Source organism: Equus asinus, chromosome 5, assembly GCF_041296235.1.
Source record: "Equus asinus isolate D_3611 breed Donkey chromosome 5, EquAss-T2T_v2, whole genome shotgun sequence".
NCBI lineage: Eukaryota > Metazoa > Chordata > Mammalia > Perissodactyla > Equidae > Equus > Equus asinus.
In genome coordinates this window covers 23483142-23501997 of record NC_091794.1, presented here as the reverse complement: position 1 = coordinate 23501997, position 18856 = coordinate 23483142, and the positions used below count along the sequence as shown (strand labels likewise).

Below are 18856 nucleotides of genomic sequence, written 5' to 3'. Positions count from 1 at the left end.
TTGTCTGCTCTAGGTCCCTCATTTAAGTGGAATCATACAACATTTGTCCTTTTGTGTCTGGTTTATCTTATTCAGCATAATGTCTTCAAGGTTCACCCATCCTGTAGCCTGTGTCAGAATTTCCTTCCTTTTTAAGGCTGAGTAATATTCCACTGTGAGGGTAAACTACATTTTGTTTACCGTTCATCTGTTGATGGAGACTTGGGTGGCTTCCCCCTTTTGGCTATTATGAATAATGTTGCTATGAACATGAGTGTATAAATATTTTTTTGAGTCCCTGCTTTCAGTTCTTTTGGGTATATACCCAGAAGTGGAATCGCTGGCTCAAATGGTCATTCAGTGAATAATTTTTTGAGGAACCACCATACTGTTTTACCTAGCTGCTGCACCATTTTATTCCCATCAACCCACTTTAACCATTTTTAAGTGTACAGGTCAGTGGCATTAAGTACACTCACACTGTTGGTGCAACCATCAGCACCATCCATCTCTTGAATTATAGGAGAACTAGCTCTCCAAGTGTTAACCAACGGTGCTCAGGAGAGTGAGTGGAAGTGGGCCATCCCCACAAAGGCGTATGTTGAGCAAGTGAGTCCGTCATTGAAACCCCCAAGGAAGCCCAGGTCTTTCGCTGGATTTGCTCATTTTGAGCCGTAGGCATGTTTTCAAATGCTGTTTTCATTTTATACAGCAAGCAAATATCTGATAGCAAAACATTTCCACGGAGAGAGCTTGCCCGTGGGGAGGAGAAAAGGAGGCTGCTCTAATGAATAGATAAGCTTGATTTGTGTTTGGCAACATCCTTAGCATTTAATTCCAGCAATTAAAGTAGGCAAGTCTCCTTTGTTTTCTTTTTCCTTGCAAAAACGATAAAATATTACAGAATGTTTGGAAAACAGGGAAAAAATCCCTGTTCATCCTCATACCAACTCACTGTGACCACTGCCACCACCATTCATGATACTCATCTGTGCAAGGCATGGACCAAACGATTCACCTGGTTTCATTGAAGCTGCGCTACAACTAGGAGGCAGGGTCCTGGTCCTAATCCTCTGCATCTCACTCTAGGGCCAGGTTCTCTCCTCCTGCATTTGGTCCATCTTCCTCCACGTGCGTGTCATCTCCTACCAGGTTGCCCTCACAAGGTTCACACTTGCTTGTTTTTCCAAGTGAGGTGAACAGTCCCCTCCTGTTCTTGTTTTCAGTTCTTACTTCACGTTGACGTACTCTGTTCATAGCAGCAAGTCCAGACTCCATGACTATAAATACAGAACGATTGTGGACCATGCTTTAGATGTTTCGCCATCTGCAAATGATCCCTGGGGCAGCCTGAGCCCTGGCAAGAAGCCCACCATTCCCGGGCCCCACTCCCAAGGCTATGTCAAATAATGCCATTTTCCTGCCTGGGACACTGAGACTGTGCAAGGGGCAGGCTCTGGAGCTCGACTGCCTGGGTTTGGATCTGGCTTCCACTAGTTTGACCTTATGCAAGTTACTTACCTGGTCTCAGTTTTCCCATCCATGAGATGGGGATGATAATAGTATCTGCCTCACAGGGTTATTGTGTGGATTAAATGGCATGATATAAAGAACACTGCCCGATACGTATTAACATGGTCTTTGTGGTGGTTGTTATTCAGTCTCAGTTCTACCAACTCCCTGCCCAATCTTGAGCTGGATGCTCTCTCCCAAGCCTCAGTTTCCTCATCTGTAAAATATGAGGTTGAACCACATGATCTTTAAGAGCCCTTCGTGTTAAACTTTCTGTGATCACATTTTTCCTTTAATTGCAGTTGGGGGATGTGGGTGGGACTGCAGGAAGGACCACCAAACGGTGGTGGGACAAATGCACGACTTGGAGTTTGCTAGGAATAGACAGAGGAGAGGAGAACCCAACTGGGCCAGAGCAGAGAGCTGACTGCTAAGGCAGGGAATGAGCTGGCCCCTGGGAAAGAGGGTGTGGCTGGGACAGGCATCCCTCACCCTCACCCCCGAGTTCCAGAGCTGAAAAGTGCCCGGGATGTCTTTTGGAGCCTCTGCCCCCTCCCCCACCTGGTCCCAACCTTCCCTCTGGGCCCCAGTGGGCCAGATGGTCTAAATGGGAAGAAAGGAGGAAAATCCGTATCCAATCTGTTCTATTGAGAGCAATGGGAAGGAATCTGCATCTCAATTTTATCTTTGTGCTGAGCTTGGCTAAGCTTTACCCCCCAAGTGGTAAGGGATGGGTGGGTGGGAAGATGGCATTCGTGGCCCTGGGCGGGGGGGTAGGGGAGTGCAGACGCCCCCCACGCCTTCCCTCCCCAGCAAACCGCAGACAGAAGACATTCTTTCCTGCTCTTGGTTTTCCCCTATTTCCTTCACTTTTTCTCCCCCTTTCCCAGGCAGGCAGCCAAGAGGCGACTTTGAAAGGAGGCAAGGAGGGAGGGGGCCAAGAAGAAGGACCAGCCGAACCCCCTTCCCCAAAATGTCCTCAAGGGCTCAGGGGCTGAGCCTGAGGTGGGGACATAAGGAAGTGGCTCACTCTCTCCCACACGGGCCCCCGGCTGTCCACCCTGGGCCCAGGGAGGCTGCCAGGCAGCTGTCAGCACCCTGGACTGGGGCTCTGGACTCTGACCTGTCCATCAGCAACCTTTGGAATTTCTTTCTCCAGAGACACTCAGGACCGTGAAAAACTGGCTTCCACAGCCCAAACTCACGGGAGACTGATTTGCAGCAGGAAGTCAATTTAATAATTTATAGCCAGAAAGTGCTCTCCCTGGTCAGGAAGCCAACTCAGGAAACCAAATGAAGCTCCAAAGTCTGCTTGGAGAGCATGCGGAGCCGGGGCTGTGGGAGGTGCCAGGAGGGCTGGGGCATGCCACCGCCTCCGGGAGGACGATGGTGTGTGTCGTGGCCCAGAACATGGGCCTCTGCAACAGTCTTGGGTTCACATCCTGACTCTGTTATTAACTGGCTCTGAGACCTAGGGCACGTTCCTCCTATCAACTGAGAATGGTGATCACCGGGGCATCGCTCAGCTTTCTGGCCAAATTGCCATGAGGTCTTGCAGGCAAAGAGCGTAGCACAGAGCCTGGCACATTCTCAATACACAGCAGCTGTGCTTATACAAACCCTCCTCTTTTAGGGTCATAGGTTGTCTTTTCCTTTTTGATTACACCCTTTTTATCAATCCATAGAAAAAGCTCCCTGGCTGCTCTGGAGAGAACCCCCTTGCAGCAGTAATTTGAGTGGTTCCTACCGCTGGCTGGTTCCACTTTCCTACCTGGTCCTGCAGCCCCCCTGCTTCTATCCAAGGCCGCCCGCTGCCGTTGGGCTGGTGTGTGCTCCGTGGGGTGTGAGTGGGGCCTGAGATGCAACCATGCTCCTGGGTGGGGTCGGGTTCTCTTGGAGGAAGAGGCACCTGATTCCACTTCTCAGAGTTGCCCTGCAGGCAGGTGGCCTGCTCTCACCCATCCCTCCCACCGCCTGCCACCACCTAACTTCCCTCAGCGCAGACCTGACCACATCCTTCCACTGCCCCTACCCATCAAGCTCTCCTTTTCAGCAGAAGAAAACCTCCTGGTGCGTTAGGTTTGCTCTGAAGTCTCCCATGATTTGGCCTCGGTCTTCCTTTCCAGACTCATCTCCCTCTCAATCTCCCTCTGCCCTTTTCTCCAGCCTTGCTGGATCGTTGAGGATGGTCCAGGGCCGAGTCTTTGCCCAGGCCCTTTGTCATTCCATCAGTCTGGAATGCTCTTCACCCCTGATGACCAGGGATGCTGCCCCGTTCTTTCCTGCAAGACCCTGTTTGAGTTCTACCTTCTACGTGTGGTTTCTTAGACCTCCATCCCGCAGGTATTCCTCTCCCTTCCCTTCCCAGGGCATCTTGTCCCTCTCTCAGACCCCCTCATAAGCTGCTTCCTGCTCGTCTTCTACTCATGCTTCTATCTCCTTTGGAGGACTGTAAACTGTGGGAGGGCTGGGACCACCTTCTTCATCCTCATACTGAACGGAATGATGAATGGTTTGATGGTCCTTCATGCTGCAATTCAGCTTCTCCCTCCGGAGGGCGGTCTGGACACTCGGTCCCCTGGCAGCAGGGGAGGGCACGATTGTGCCCGGGGGCCTACTCTGAGGCCAGCTGGGCTCTGTGGGTCATTCAGCTCATACACACTCTCCACCACTGTCTTCTTCACCCTTCACTCCCGAGAGAGGAGCAAAGGTCCCTCTAGAACTGTGGGCCTTCCAACAGCCCTGGCCTTGGCGCTCTGCCCCTCTCCCCTTCACTCGCACTCGGCAATTTCATCCCCTCCCACGGTTTCAGCTAATCCTCCTCCCGCTATCTGTGCTGGGAAAATGAGCCCTGGAGAAGTCCCAGAGAAGGCGAGGCGTCCTCCGGGGGGTGCTTGTGTGGGTGTGCGTTCTCTCCACATATGTGCACAAGCGTTCACACGCCCCCAGGCACCATTAGAGTGACCCCATATGGAGGACCCACAGGGAACTGGGGCAGCAGCGGGAGAGAAGGCAAGAGAAACTCTGGCGGATGATTTGGGAAAATGCTTTCCTTGTCACTGAGGGTTTCCCAAAATAGCGGGAGTCCCAAAATAGCTGCGCCTCCCTTCCCCCGCTCCTGGAGCACCCTGCACAGCGCTGGTGACAAGCGGCGCCAAGACAGGGTGAAGCACAGGCTTTCTGTGGGCCCCCCCATCAGACCCCAGGCCTCAGGCCACTGTCTCTGCCTTGTGATAAATTGTTCCTTGGGAAATGTCCCCTCTCTTCTATTGGACTGTAAGCTCCTTGAAGGCAGGGACATACTTGTGTCAGGTGGGCACCTCCCCCTCCCTCACTTCCCCTATGAACACTGGTGGCACATGGTGGGTATTCAGCAAGTGCTCAGTGAAGTTCTGTATAAACTAGTGAATCGGTAGACCTGGGACAGACACCCAGGTAACTAGTGGACTGTTTCATGTATATGACGCATGTATACAAATGGATTTCATAAAGGGCCTCCTCTGCGCCAGACTCAGTTCTCACTAAGGCAGGGAACTATTAGCCTTATTGTGCAGGGGGTGAGTAAGATCTGCACCCAGGTCTGGCCGCCTCCTGGGCTCAGGACTGATCACAGTATTCTCCATCCCTCAGGGAGATGGGATGGGCTCTTGCTAGGCTCTGCCAGTGGAGAGATTCCGGGATTATTTTAATGCCAGATCAGATAAACATATTAGAAATAGAAATTCCTGTTTGTTTTAGCAGTATTTAGTTGTATGCATGAGAAACCAAACTCTGTGGGATAGGAATGGCGCTTAGCTGATGAGAACCAAGACCTGAAAAACAAAGGCTTGAACAAACAAGGAGTGGATTATTCCCTAATAATAATAATAATAATAATAATAATAATAATAGCCAACCCTTATACAACACCTACTTTGTGGCAGGTTCTAAGCCTATTAGACAAAATAACTCAGTTAATCTTTGCAACAACTCTACGAGGCAGGTGTGATTATTCTCCCCATTTTACAGACAAGGAAGCATAGCACGGGACAGCAATGGTCAAATCTGGGAAAGGAGTCTGGAGGTCGGCAGAGCGGATTCTGTCCTCAGCATCCAGGTCCCACCTATCTTTCTGCACCACGGTCCTTATGACCTGGTGAAAGGTCCCTGGAAGCTGCTGAGGCTGATGGAGCTCCGTCCATCCCGCCTGCAGGCCTGCAGGAGGAAGGAAAGCCTCTTAGCGCTGCCCCTACCCGCAACCCTGCGGAGGCGCCCTCAGGAAGGAGGAAGGCACGAATGGACACTGAGGCGCCCACTGTGCAGGGGACTCCTGGTCTGACACAGCTCCAACTGGCTGAAGCAAAAACAGGGGAAATTTTATTAAAAGGATCTGGGAAGGGGTGGCTCCTGGAAGCAGAATATGGTCAGACTCAGGAAAGGGTGAGGACTGGGAACCGGGGGCGTCAGCATCCAGCTGGTCTCTCTCTCTGTCTCCTGCCCCGGTCTCTGTCTTCAGAATGTCTTGCTCCTCTCCTCAGCCCACATGGCAGGTGGAAGATGGCCACCCCACAGCCCTGCATTAATATTCCAGGGTCCTCTACAAAGACTGACTCGATCCTGGTGGTGGTGGGGTTATACATCCAAGTTGCTGGGAGAGCATCTGCTTGGTCTGTTTTGATCGCATGACTATCCTTGGTGCAAGCAGCTAGGGTGGCATGGGGATAGGTGTATATATAAAGCTGCTGGGGACCTACCCCTTTGGCCTGTGTTTCAAGGGGAGGTAATTTCCAAAGACGGGGAATTCTTCCAAAGTTGGGAACTCACCCTCCCAACTCTGCTCAAAAGATCAGACCCTGTGACACTCTCAGTGATGTGGGGCTGACCACTCTTCTCTCTCCAGTATGACACCCCTGTTCTGGTGACATTTGTAAAGCTACAGGCCCTGGCTCGTAGAGCTCTGCCCTGACCATCAGCACCCCACACTCCAGCCCCACTCCTCTCTTCCCTGCTCCTTCTGTCCTTCCTTTGCGTCCGTCTTAGGGCCAAGTGGCTCCTTTGCCAAGGGCAAGGGAGGCCCTGGAAATAGGCCTGTGCAAGAGCCCCCATGGGCTTCAGGCAGTCCGCACCCTGGCCACCCCTGCACTCCTGAGGACTGGCCCGCTCATCTGAATGAAGGCTTTTCCTGCCCCCTCCCTGGTCAGTGCTTGTCTCTACCTCTGGGTGACTCTGGTCTGTGTGCGGTGTGCACATCCATCTGCTGCTCTCTCTTCTCTCCCTCCTCCCTCACCTGGAGGGCAGGTAGCTGGGTGGAGGAGATCCCTGACCCAGGTCCAGCCCTCTGCCCTTCCTGGCCCCCATTCATGTGAGGTGTTCCCATCCTTTCTCCTCAAACAGTAGACATGCTGTGTGGGGTGGACAAAGTGATATTAATCTAGTAGTTATTGATTCGAGAGGACTAGGAGGACATATTTATATGAAAACCATAATGAAAGTGGAACTTCTACTGCAGAACTTAGGTGCTGTGAGGCCTGGGGCCTGGGGGAGGCGAAGGGGTCCTGAATGTGTTCCCAATTCAGCCCCCCCAGGGGAGCTCTGGATGTGGCCACACAGAGGGGCAGACCTGCAGGCTCTGGGGAGGATTGTCACACCTGGGGTAGGGAGGCAGGGGGCCTGGGAAGGGGGCATGGGACAGGGGGAGGGCTAGGCATATGAGGGGAGGGCAGTTGTCATAACACCTTAGATGCCCTGAGGGGCTGGTGGAGGAACAGCCTCACCTAAGGTCTGAAAAGATGATATTTGCATATGTGTTGAAAATCGCCAATTAGATGTTATAGCAGTCGGGGTCCCCCAGGAAACAGATGGCACACTCGAATTGGGAAATGTGAGGGAAGTTTAATAAAGGAACTATTTACAAAGGTGTGGGAAGGGGTTTGGGAACCATATGGGATATCTCACTGTGTGGTACCCAGGGGCCAGTAACCAGAGGATGTACCCCTCTAAGCTGAGGGGAGGAGGGGGAGGATTGCTGAAACCTGGAGTTCGAGAAGCCAGGATGGGAGCTCACTCTGCTACCTCCTCTTTCCCTCCTCCCATCTTCTGCCAGTGCCCCCAATGGCCAAACAGAGGGAAGGAGGCCCCGGAAGCAGTCCAGGCACTGAGCAGGGAGGAGGAGAGAGAGGGGAGGGACAAACAGAAGGTATCCAGCACAAGTGTCAAAGGGAAAAGGAATTCCCCAGTCTCCCTTCCACCAGGGCACCAGAACAGCTCTCATTAGTTGATGCTGTCTGTCTGCCAGGCACTGTTCTAGGCCTTTCAAAGGCAGTAACTCCTTTAATCCTTACAATGGCTGGAGGAGTTGATATTGTTATTCTCATTCCCAATTTGGGGAAACTGAGGCCAGGAGAGGTTATTTTCTCCCAGAGTCACACAGCTGGTAAGGAGAAGAGCTGGGATTTGAACTCAGGTGGACAAGCTCCAGAGGGTTGGCCCGCCCTCTGGGCCCCACCCCCACCTCTGCACCCTGTTCAAGAGGCCAGGAAACAGTGTCTGGGAAAGGAGATGGGCAGCAGGGGGAGGACAGCACTGCCAGCCACAGGCAGCAGGAAGGACCCAGCTTGGGTCTGAGAAAAACTCATGTGAAAAATTGCTCCGGGGGGTAAGTTTGGGCCCAGCCTTCCTCCCAGAGGGTCTCTAAGACGGATGGCCAGACTGTCCTGGGGAGGGGTGGAGAATTTGAGCCTGAGGATGAGGGGACCAAAATGGTGCTCTAGGACCTAATGGCCCACAGGATGGGGTGCAGCATGAGGCAGGGGAGGAAGGAGGGGGCTCTGCTGGGGGCACAGACTGTGGTCCCTGGGGAGTTTGCTTGAAGCGTTCCAGCGATGCGTTGGTACGTGTTAGCCTATTTCCACACATGTGAGGGAACTTAGGCGGGAAGAAAATCATTCTGTGTAATTTCCTAGACCTGGAGTAGGAAGGGAAGAGAGAGGAAGGGTTAGGAGCAGTGGGTCTTAGAGCAGGAAGGATTCCCAGGAGCCTCTAGTCCCTTGGGAGGCTCCTCAGAATCCCCTTTGGGATCACTCACCTGCCGGCCCCGGGGCTCTGCCCCCAGTGGAAGTGATTCTGAGTCGCTCCCACGCTGGCCAGGAATCCCGGATCTAGTTCAACTTTCATTTCACAGATGAGGAAGGTGACACCAAGGAGGTCACTCAGTGGGTAGGGACCTGTGAGGGATATGGGGTCCCCAGGGCCTGGTGACACATCGGATGGGCCGGGGAGGAGGGGGGGAGGTGGGAGCTGGCTCAGAGGCTCCAAGTCAAGCCTCCAGGGGCACTGTTGGGACACTCCATGTTAGAAGTTTTAGGGAACCCAAACTAGTTTTTAAAATTTTTATTGAGTGGGTAATATTAAACACATTTAATATTCAAAAATGAAATAATATAAAAAGGTATATATTGAGAAGCCTGAATCACCATTTTGCTATTTATAGATAACCTTCTTTTTTCTTGAATTAGTTTTATTTTCCCGGTGTATGTTAATGCTAACACAAGCAAATGTAAATATATATTCCGATTTCTACCCTCTTTTTTACACAAAAGGTAGCATGCTATTACACAGTTCTGCACCTTGCTTTTTTTACTTAGTATCCCTGGAGATTTCTCCATATCAAAATCTAGAGAAAATCCCCATTCTTTTCTAGAGCCACATAGTATTCCATTATGAAGATACCAGGGCTTATTTAAGCAGTCTGCAGTTGCTGCATATTTGGTTGTTTCCTGTCTTCTGTCGAGTCAAAGAATGCCACGAGGAATAATCTTGTGCATCAGTCTCTCTGCACCTGTGCAGGCACCCCTGTCGGCTAGGTTTGCTTCCCAGCTCTGTGTGGTGAAGGAGCAGCCTTTACTTCTCAGTTTACAATCTGTCACAGGCGGATACTCATGTAAAATTCAATACAAGTGAATTACCAGAGTAGTGAATTGGAGAAAAAAAGCGAGGCAAAATATAAGCCCAAATATTGTATTAGATCCAATAGATGTAAAAATTGCTCCATCAAATTACCATAAAGGTTTTTAAACACTTACTCTCAAATGTCTGCATTTATCTTACCAAAAGTCGTCACAGTTTGTGGATCAACACTGGTCCGTGGACCACACTTGGAGTAGCACTGGTCTAGGCTCCTGGAAATTAGGTCAAAGTGTAAATGCCTCTGTCGTTTTGCCAGATATTGCCAGATTCCTCTCTACGGGGCCGGACTGTATTGCACGCCCACCAGCAGTATATGAGAGTGCCCCTTTCCCACAGCCTCACCCAGAGTGTGCCATCTCACTTGGATTTTTGCTAAACTAGTAGGTGTGGAGTGATAGCTCAAAGTTTTAATTTGCGCTGCTCTTATTATGAGTGAGAATAAGCGTCATTCATATTTTTAAGCCCTCTTTGCTTTTATATTCTTTGCCTATTTTTCTAGTGGAGTGTTGGTCTTTTTCCTCTTGATTCCCAGGAGTTCTTAATATATAAGGAATGTTAGCCCCTTGTCTGTGATATGGACTGCAAATTTTTTTTCCAGTTTGTCATTTGCCTTTTGATTTTGCTTGATGTTGGTTTTTGGGGTAAGGGGGCGTGCAGAAGTTTGTGATTTTTATGTGGTTAAATGCACCAGTCTTTTCTTTAATAGCTTCTGGATTTTGAGTCACGGTTCTCCACTCCAAGGTTATAAAGAATTCAGCCTGCATTTTCTTCTAGTATTTTTATGGTTTTATTCTTATCATTTAAATTTTTTATCCAGTTGGAATTTTTCCTAGTCTAAGGTGTGAGTTATAGATCTAAATTTATCTTTTTATAGATAGCTACCCACTTGTCCTAGCTCCATTTATTAAAATCCCTAAGCTACCACCTTTATCATTAAAACTAATTTTAAGCCATTTGGGATCATAGTAGAAAAAGCTCTGTAATTTGTCAGTTTTGTCCAGAATACCATTACAAGAGAAATTAGCTTTCAAGGTATGATCTATAACTTTGCATAACCAGAGCAGAGTAAGCTTTAAGTAACATAAATAAAATATAAATTTATTTTAAAAAACAATCAAACACACGAAGCCCGTAGGGCTGCTGACCACCATGAGGAAATTGCAAGGAGGGGGCATTGCCGAGGGAGCATTTGGTGACCCTGAGTGTTTGCATTGCAGGACTTCCCCAGCCTGCCTAGGACTACAGAGGGCCCCACCATGGTGTTCCCGGGACCCCTGGCTGTCACCCTGTTGCCACCCAGCCTCACACTGCTAGTGTTCCACCTCTCCAGCTCCCAGGATGTCACCAGTGACCCCAGCAGTGAGCAGCTGTGCACCTTGAGGGAACACCCCATCGTGGCCTTTGCAGGTGAGAGTCACTTCCCACTCCATCCTTGTTTGCAATGACTGTGTCTGAAGGTGGGACCTCAGCAGAGCCTCTCTGCCTGTTGGATGTCCAAGGATGTTCATTTCCTGTAGAGACTCTGCCTCTGGGGAGAGAGGTAAGAAGGATAGGCAGCCATGGGCTGAAGGGGTCTGATTTAGTCTCCAGACAATTTATTCAGGCCCTGCCTCCATGTTTACCTGGGGGAGGCGGGATCTTCCTCTGGGATTCCTTTGCTAGAGAACTAGGTTGTGGGTGCCCTGAGTGGGCGGCCAAGGGTTACTTGGTCCTCTCAGCTCCAGCTCTCCTGGAAGCATGAGCTCTGTTTCTTGGCTTCCCTGGGGGGAAGAGTGAAGATGACTCACTCATTAGGAAGTGTCTGGAGATCTCTGGAAAGCTTCTTCTGCTCTGAGACGCCTACAGGGATGCCCATCTTAGGGGACCTGGGAACCCCCGTCTGTCAAGGGAGGTCATGAGAGTGTCCTATGATAGTGTTTCCCAAACTGGGATTTGTAACTCACTGGACATATTCTGAGGGGTCCATAAGTTCTCAATAACAGTTTCTAAATTTAGTACATACGTTTGATGACAGTCCAAAAACAAAACAAGGCATGAATACTGGAGCATCCCAGATGTTCTCCCATGACCTGTTAGCCAGTTTGGGGATCCCTGGTGGTGTTATGATCGCATCGACACCTCAGGATCCATCACCTATGTGGCGGCTCGCAGCGGGGTAGGCACATGTAGCTCAGGGGACCTCAAGTCCTCAAGTCTGATAAACACCTGTCGTAGTTCCTCCTCACAATGGCCCGGCAGGGAGGCAGGGAAGGACTACCGCCTCCTTCTAGAGGTAGGAGGGCTGAGGTGTAGGGGGTTGGCCAGACTTGTCAGAGCCGGGCCTCAGCCATGGCCTCCAGACTCCCATCCAGCGCTCTTCCCACTCTCGCGGCCGAGGCGGGAGGGCGCACAGCCTCCCCTCTGGGACCCCACACAGCCAGTCTAGAGGGGCAAGATGGAAACGAGAGGCTGGTGTGGGATTTGTGGGGTGGGAAGGGCCGTGAGGCTAGGAGCTAGGGCGGAGGCTGGGGACTCTTGGAAGTGCGGAATTCCCAGCTGTGGACCGGCTCCCGTCCCGGGGAGGAGGGTTTCCAGCTGTCTTCCTCGGCTGTCTCCGTTTGAGCTGGGATCCAAGGCTTTGAAGGCTTAAGTGGATTAAAATAAATTAGCGATGTCGTTAAGCCTACAAAACGCGTGCACCCTCCGACTTCTGATGGCGCCCAGCGTGCTGGTGGCTGTCACTGAAGGGAAGGCCCAAGTGGGGCACAGAGGAGCGGGATTCTGAATGAAGATTTCAGAATGAAGGAATGAGGCTCAGGCTGACACAGGAGGTGGATGTGGAGGGATTAAGGAATCCCCTTAGCCCTGGGCAAGCAGAGCTGGTCCGTCATCCTGGACTGACAGCCCTGGGGAATGGCATCTTCTCTGCTTTTCCTCCCCGCAAATCACCCACTTCCTCGTGCTAACAGCTTTGGGTTTTCCTGTCCATTCACCAAGCTTTTATTGGATCCTGCTTGACGCCAGGCACAGAGCTGGAAGCTCTTGAGGTGGACAAGAGTTTCCTTTAAATACTCAAGTATCTCTTGTTGTTCCTTAAATGTCACTCCCTTTGGTCCCCCAGCGCAGTTGGTCCTGGCCCAGGCCTGGTCCTCAGGTCTCCCCACGCCCTTTAGCAGAACTGAGCACACACTAGGGTCTTGGTTCATACTGGGTGATGCTGTGTCCAGAGAAGTCACCATAATCCAGCCCAGCACCAACCCCCAGCCTCCAGAGTCTCCTCCGATGTTACACCTTATTTCTGACTGAGCAGCAGCTTCCACCCTGTAGCTGTGAGTTTCCCTCTCCTCTGACACCTGTCTGATCTGTGAATAACCCCTAAATACCCCAGAGGAGCTGCTGGATGCAGAATCTGACAGACCCTTTTCTGCTGGCTGAGGTGACGTTTCTCCTATGGGTTTCTTTAAGGGGGGCCCACCTGAGTTTCTCTCTGGCTGCATTATTCCTGTTGCCACAGTACCACCTTTCTAGGCGTCAGGGAGAAGCCAGGATGGAGTTAACGCTGGCGGTGGTTAATCCACAAAGTGAGTAATCGAATTGACGATAATTAAAATCACAGGCGCGTCACGGAGAATGTCATTTTTCTCTTAAAGTTGCCGTCCAAAGCCTTCGCAGCACACGCAGCTCAGAACGTGCTTGGGGTTTTAAAGACAGCCTCCCCTCTGGTCCTCCGTGCCTGTTTAATAAGAGGAGGCTGGCTCCCTTCCCAAGTTGGCTCCCCCAGGATCACCATGCCGCACCCGCCTGCGTCTCTCTCCTTTGCCCTTGTCAGTCCCTTCGGAGCTAGGAGAGAGGGACAGAAACTGGAAGGGGCCACCACCCTCCACTCCCCCGGCCCCCACCTCCCATTGTCACCCTGGCTTCTGCCCTGTTTCTTTATCCTCTCCCCTCCTCCCCAAGAAAGGGCCTTATGGAAGACTGAGCCAAGAAGCCCCCCAGGTGGAGTTTCTCCTGGTTTGCCACAGACCAGTCATGCCACCTCTTCCCCTGTTCAGCTGCCCACATCTGGAATACTCCTGTCGGAAGGGAGAAGGGAATTCAAGTGAGTCCCGGTTGCTGCTGTTGGGGAACACCCAGTCTGATAGCGATAGCAAGCCCCTCACACTCTTCTCCCCACAGAAAACAGACTTGAGCACATTCAGAGCTACAAAAACATACAATGTGAATGGAACAGAAAGGGTAGAGAGAATGTGGAACAAAATAAGATCAGGGTGGAGAGGTAATAATCCAGGAAGTCTTCCTGGAGGAGGAGGACCTTTGGCTTAGTCTCTAAGGTAGTATCATATCCTACCAGGATTTCTGAGAGTGGCCCTGAGGTCAGCTAAATATCCAGTCTACCTGACTCCAGATCCACAACTTATACCCATATTGCCCAAGTGCCATTGCAATTTCCTGATAATCCTTTCCAACCTGTAGTTGCCTGCTGAGGGCAGAGGCTGACCCAAGAGGCTTGCTTCATTTTGCTGCAGAATTTCTTTCTTTCTTTTTTTTTAATTGTGCATATCACAGTTTTCTGAAAAACATCCAACTCGCAAAACCTCCACTTCTCCAGGGAGCGATTAAGTGTTTGCCTGTTGTGCAGAAATGAAGGGCTGCCTTTACTCTGTAGTGGAGGGATAATGAGCAATGATTTATTTCCCTTGGATTACGTACACATGTGTGCGCACACACGCTCCTCTGGGCCTTCTGTGAGCCAGTCGCTAATGCACTATGGGGAGAAAGCACAGGCCCCACATTTCCCCTCATCTTTACCCCCATTGGCATGAAAGAGGGCAGGTCACCTGGGCACTGTTCCCCAGGCGTACCCTCCCCAGACCACTGCCCCTCCATCTAGAGGGCTGCGAGATCGGTCTCTCTGCCCGCCCAGTCCCCATCAAAGGCTTTGGCCTCACCTGGGAAGATCCTTCCTTGGGGATAGGGATGGACACTAACCACCCACCCTCTGTTTCTCCCGCCTCCGTGGAGTCTTGTCTGAAAACTTGATTCTTCTTGTACAGAAGGGAGTTGAGGATTATTCATACATTCATTCAAATACTTCCAGATGCCGAGAAGAGCCTGGAGATCCAAGAAGCAAGATCTTCCCGGTCCCCCAGGGCAAACTACCGAGTGAGACACCCAGCAAGATGGGGGCTTTGATGGTAGTAAAGCAGAAGTCTGTGGGAGCCCCTCCCCCTGGCTTGGCGGAGTCAGGGAAGGCTTCTTGGAGGAGGCGGGGCGGGGATGGGGGTGACCAGGAGCCGTTCGTTCAAGGGAGAACAGAAGTGCAAAGGTTTGCAGGCTCTTGTGGGATAGGTCTGGAGAAGTGCACAGTGTTCTAATTTAGTGTGGCGGGGGTGGACAGTTTGAGGGGGAATGTAAAGATGAAGCATCAGTCTTTTGGTGGGTCTATAAATAATTAATGTGCCAGGCATTCGACTTGGGAGGACAGTGAGGCCAGAACCCGAAGGACTTCACAGGAGTTGAGACTTTTCCTGGGGGCAACTGGGAGCTATTTTAGGGTTCTGAGTTGGAAAGTGACATAACCAGATTTGCATTTTAGAAAGATCGCCCTGGTTGCCTTGTGGAAAGCGGACTGGAGGAGCAGGAGTGGAAGCCAGGCCAGTTAGGATGCTCTTGGCACCAGTCCAGGCAAGCGATGATGGCGGCTTGGCTGGGGGCTGGGGCGCAGAGGGCGAGATGGATGGACTTCAGAAACAATTTGGAGGCAGAACAGACAGGATTTGCCAGTGTGTTTGATGTGGCTGGTGGGGGTCTGGGAGAGGCAAGGATGATTACAGGTTTCCCTTTGGGCAGCTAGGGGGTGGGCGGGGCCCTTCTCTGAGGTAGGGAACGTAGCAGGAACAGTGACAACAGCCTCACTCCCTGTGTCCCCAGGCTGACTACTCACAGAGGTGGGCAGGTGGTGCCCACCTGCCTCGCTGGTCCGTGACTTCACCGTGACTGCAGCCCTTCCATTCTTGGGTCCGATGCTGGGGCAGCTGGGAGCCCCTGGCCCAAAAGTAACCAAGCGGCTGTCTCTCCTTCCACCAGATCTGAAGCCATGGATCTCTAACTTCACCTACCCTGGAGCCCGAGATTTCTCCCAGCTCGCTCTGGATCCCTCCAGGAACCAGCTCATCGTGGGAGCCAGGTAATGAGGTGCTGGAAGGTTGGGGCCAGGAGTGAGGGTGCTTAGAATTGAGTGGATAGGATGAGTCCACCGTGGGCAGACCCTCACCCTGGGCTCTGTTCCTCTCTGCCAAGCCCTGTCTGTCCCTCACAGAAGGAAGCATTTCTGGGGAAGTGGAGGTGGGAAGTGACCTCTAGACCTCCGGATCTCAGCAAGCCACATCCCTCAGTGGCTGGCGGTTACTGAGAGCAGGAAAGCCTGCTGGCCAGGACCTGCCTGGTTGGCGTGCTCCCCAGGAGCTCGGCGCAGAGAAGGTGCCCTGGAGCCCCCTGCTGGCCGGCTGGCCACCTGCACCTGGGACACGGGACACAGGCTTTGGGCTGCTTTTATGAAGGGCCTCACTTCCCTGTTGCCTGACCTCGGTTACCCCACTGTCCTGGTCCGGGATTCACAGGATAATATGCTCTAGGGAGGACCTGTGGAAACTCTATGGGGCAGGGTAGTAGGAGACAGTTCTCACAAAATCCTAGACCAGTTCTGGTGGGGAAGGGAGCTCAGAGATGGTCCACTGCAGCACCAGCAGCACCAGTAGCACCTGGGAACTTGTTTGAAATGCAGTTCTCGAGCTCCACCCCAGACTTGCCGGTCAGAAACTCTGGGAATGGGGCCTGCGACCTGCATGCGTTTTAGCAAGTCCTCCAGGTGAGCTCCGTGCACTCTGAGGTTTAGAATCGCTGGTCTAATCCACCTCCCTCAATTTAAACATGAAGAGGCAGGGGACAGAGAAGGGAAGGTGACCTTCTGAAGAACTCATAGCAAGATGACAACAGAGTATGGGGACTAGACCCCAGGCCTCCTAACCCCAGAGCTAGAGTTTTTCTGCCAGTCCATGTTATCAGCGCCAGCTACACTGGTTTTGCAGAAGCTCTCCCCCTAGAGGTCCTGAGTCAGCGGGTCTGGGGCTGGGGGAGGGTGGCCACTGGGTTGGGCACCTCCAGGCTACACTATGTAGCTGACCATCCCTGACCTCTGGGCTGTCCGGAGTGTCCCCACCCCCTCATTTGCTGTAGGAAAGGGAAGCAAGTCAAAGACAGAGCTCTGGACTAGGACGAGATGGTCTGCATCTTGTCCTGGGTGATCTTGACCTTGGACCCTCAGTTTCCTCATCTGTAAAGTCTGGGCTGCAGTCTCTGTGCTGCCAGCATCACAGGGCTCTTATGAAGCTGGGGCTGAATGCATTCTCTTTTTCTTTTGAAATTAACAAATTATTTTGCATCAGTGAGATGTGTTATGGTGGAACATTCAGAAGGTACAAAAGAGTATACAGTGAAAAAAAGGGCCCCCTCAACCCCTCCCACACCAAGCAGGACCCCTCCCTGGAGTCACGCCCTGTAGTGAGTTTGTGTGTCCTCCCAGAGGGAATCTGTACATAGGCAAGTATGCAAGAGTATGGACTTTATTTTCCCAGCCAACAGAATAATTGTTTTACTTTTTATTTGGAGATAATCGGAGCTTTCCGTGCAGTTGTCAGAAATAATACAGAGAGATCCAATCCGTATACCCTTCGCCCAGCTTTCCCCAATGGTAACATCCTGCATAACGATAGCACAACATTGCAATCAGGAAGCTGACATTGACGCAATACTTCTCACTTATTCAGATTCCACCAGCTTCACACACGCACTTTTTAAACTCCTGATGCTTCGCTCTGAAGCTTGTGGAAGCATTTTGAAAGCTGTCCTTCATTCTGCGCCTGCCACATGTCAGGCATTCTTTTATATACCACATTGTAGTAAAGCATCTAAACATGTAGTCAATCAGGCATGGAATAAACCATCCAGTCTTCACAGCAACTCAGGAAGTGGATTCTGTGATTGTCCTCGTTGAGTGGACCAGGAAGGTGAGGCTCAGAAGGATTAAGTTGCCTGCCTGTGGTCACACTGCTCTTTCCCATCCGCTCCTTCCCCCCACATAGGGGGAGGCACAGCTTTTCCTGGGTCCTTGAGCCTGGCTCTGCCCCAGAATAGGGGGACAGTCATCATGGACTTGGTCCCTTCCACCCCGACAGCAAATGAAGTGGGTCCTCTGCTTCTTTCTTCTCCCGCTTTCTCTAGGTCACTTTCCTCCCCTCTTCTCTTCTGCCTGACGTTTCCCGCCCCTCTTCCTTCCGACCCCCCTGGGCCTCTGGAATTCAGGCTAGGGAAATTTGTTATTCATTTATACCCTGCCCTGTTCCATAAGGGCTTTAGGGCGGGTCAGGCTACAGAGATCTCTCTCTGTTCTCATCTCCCAGAAGAATAGACTGCAGTGTTGTGATGAATGGTTTTCGATGGGATAAAAATGAATAAAATGATGCAATGTTTCCCCTAATTTTTTAAAGCTGTGAGCAGACGCCTGTGTTACCTGAGCAGACAGCTGGGGCAGAGCCTAGAGTATGAACCAGAGCCCATCTGTCCCCAGGCCAGGAGGGTGGGGGTGGGGAAGCCCTGTGAGAGACCTAGGGAGGGGCAGGGCAGGGCAGGGGGCTGGGGAGGGACAGCAGAGGCCTGGAGCCAAGGTCATCGGTGAGGCCACCCAGCCCTAGGAGCAAAGAAGCTAAGTGGGGCCTGGGCCTGGAGCCAGAGCTGGGAAAGAGAAGTCTCTGCCTCAGGGGTCTCCTTCAGGCCTGGATTCATCCCGCGGGGCCCCTCCTCTTTCTGGCCCACTCCGCAAGCTGTCCCGGCCTTTCTTGTCTCAGCACAGCTGAGGTAGGCCAGAACTTTCTAAAGCAATTATTCCCAAAAACTTCAGGAGCCAAAAGAGGAATGGCCAAAAGAAGATGTAATAAGGAAAGAAAATTCTTAGGGAAAACCAAGACTTTAGGTCTGCTTGATATTAATAGAACCTCTTAACGTGCCCCACAGAGTTCCCCTGTCTCCGTGGCCCTGTGAAACAAGACAGGCACTGGTTTCTCCATTTCACAGATGCAGACACTGAGGCTCTCAGAAGGCCCCAGCAGGTGGCTGAGCTGTAATTCTCCTGGTCTCTAGCAGAGTCTACTCTGTGAACCTGCAGTCACTTTCGTGTGGCGCCCTGACTTGGTGGTTCTGCCACCCTCCAAGCCCAGGCATAGTGGCCTCGTGGCTCCAGAGTCCAGGCAAAGCAATGTCAGCATTGCCTGACACTGTGAGTGGCCGATATTCATAGTAGTATCATCATCATCATCATTATTATTATTTAAGTTTGTTTTTTTTAATTGACTTTATTTTTAGAGCAGTTTTAGGTTCACAGCAAACT

General features: G+C 51.5%; 1 protein-coding gene across 8 annotated transcripts in view; it reads left to right on the top strand.

Annotated features, from left to right (window-relative positions):
- Positions 1-18856, top strand: part of SEMA5B (semaphorin 5B) — a 120679-nt gene that overhangs the window by 65930 nt on the left and 35893 nt on the right. For all 8 annotated transcript variants that reach the window (XM_044771481.2, XM_070508978.1, XM_070508979.1 and 5 more), the window contains 2 exons: positions 10653-10842; positions 15502-15601. In XM_044771481.2, the coding sequence (XP_044627416.2) occupies positions 10692-10842; positions 15502-15601 (251 nt within the window). In that variant the 5' untranslated portion in view covers positions 10653-10691. The remainder of the gene's footprint in view (positions 1-10652; positions 10843-15501; positions 15602-18856) is intronic.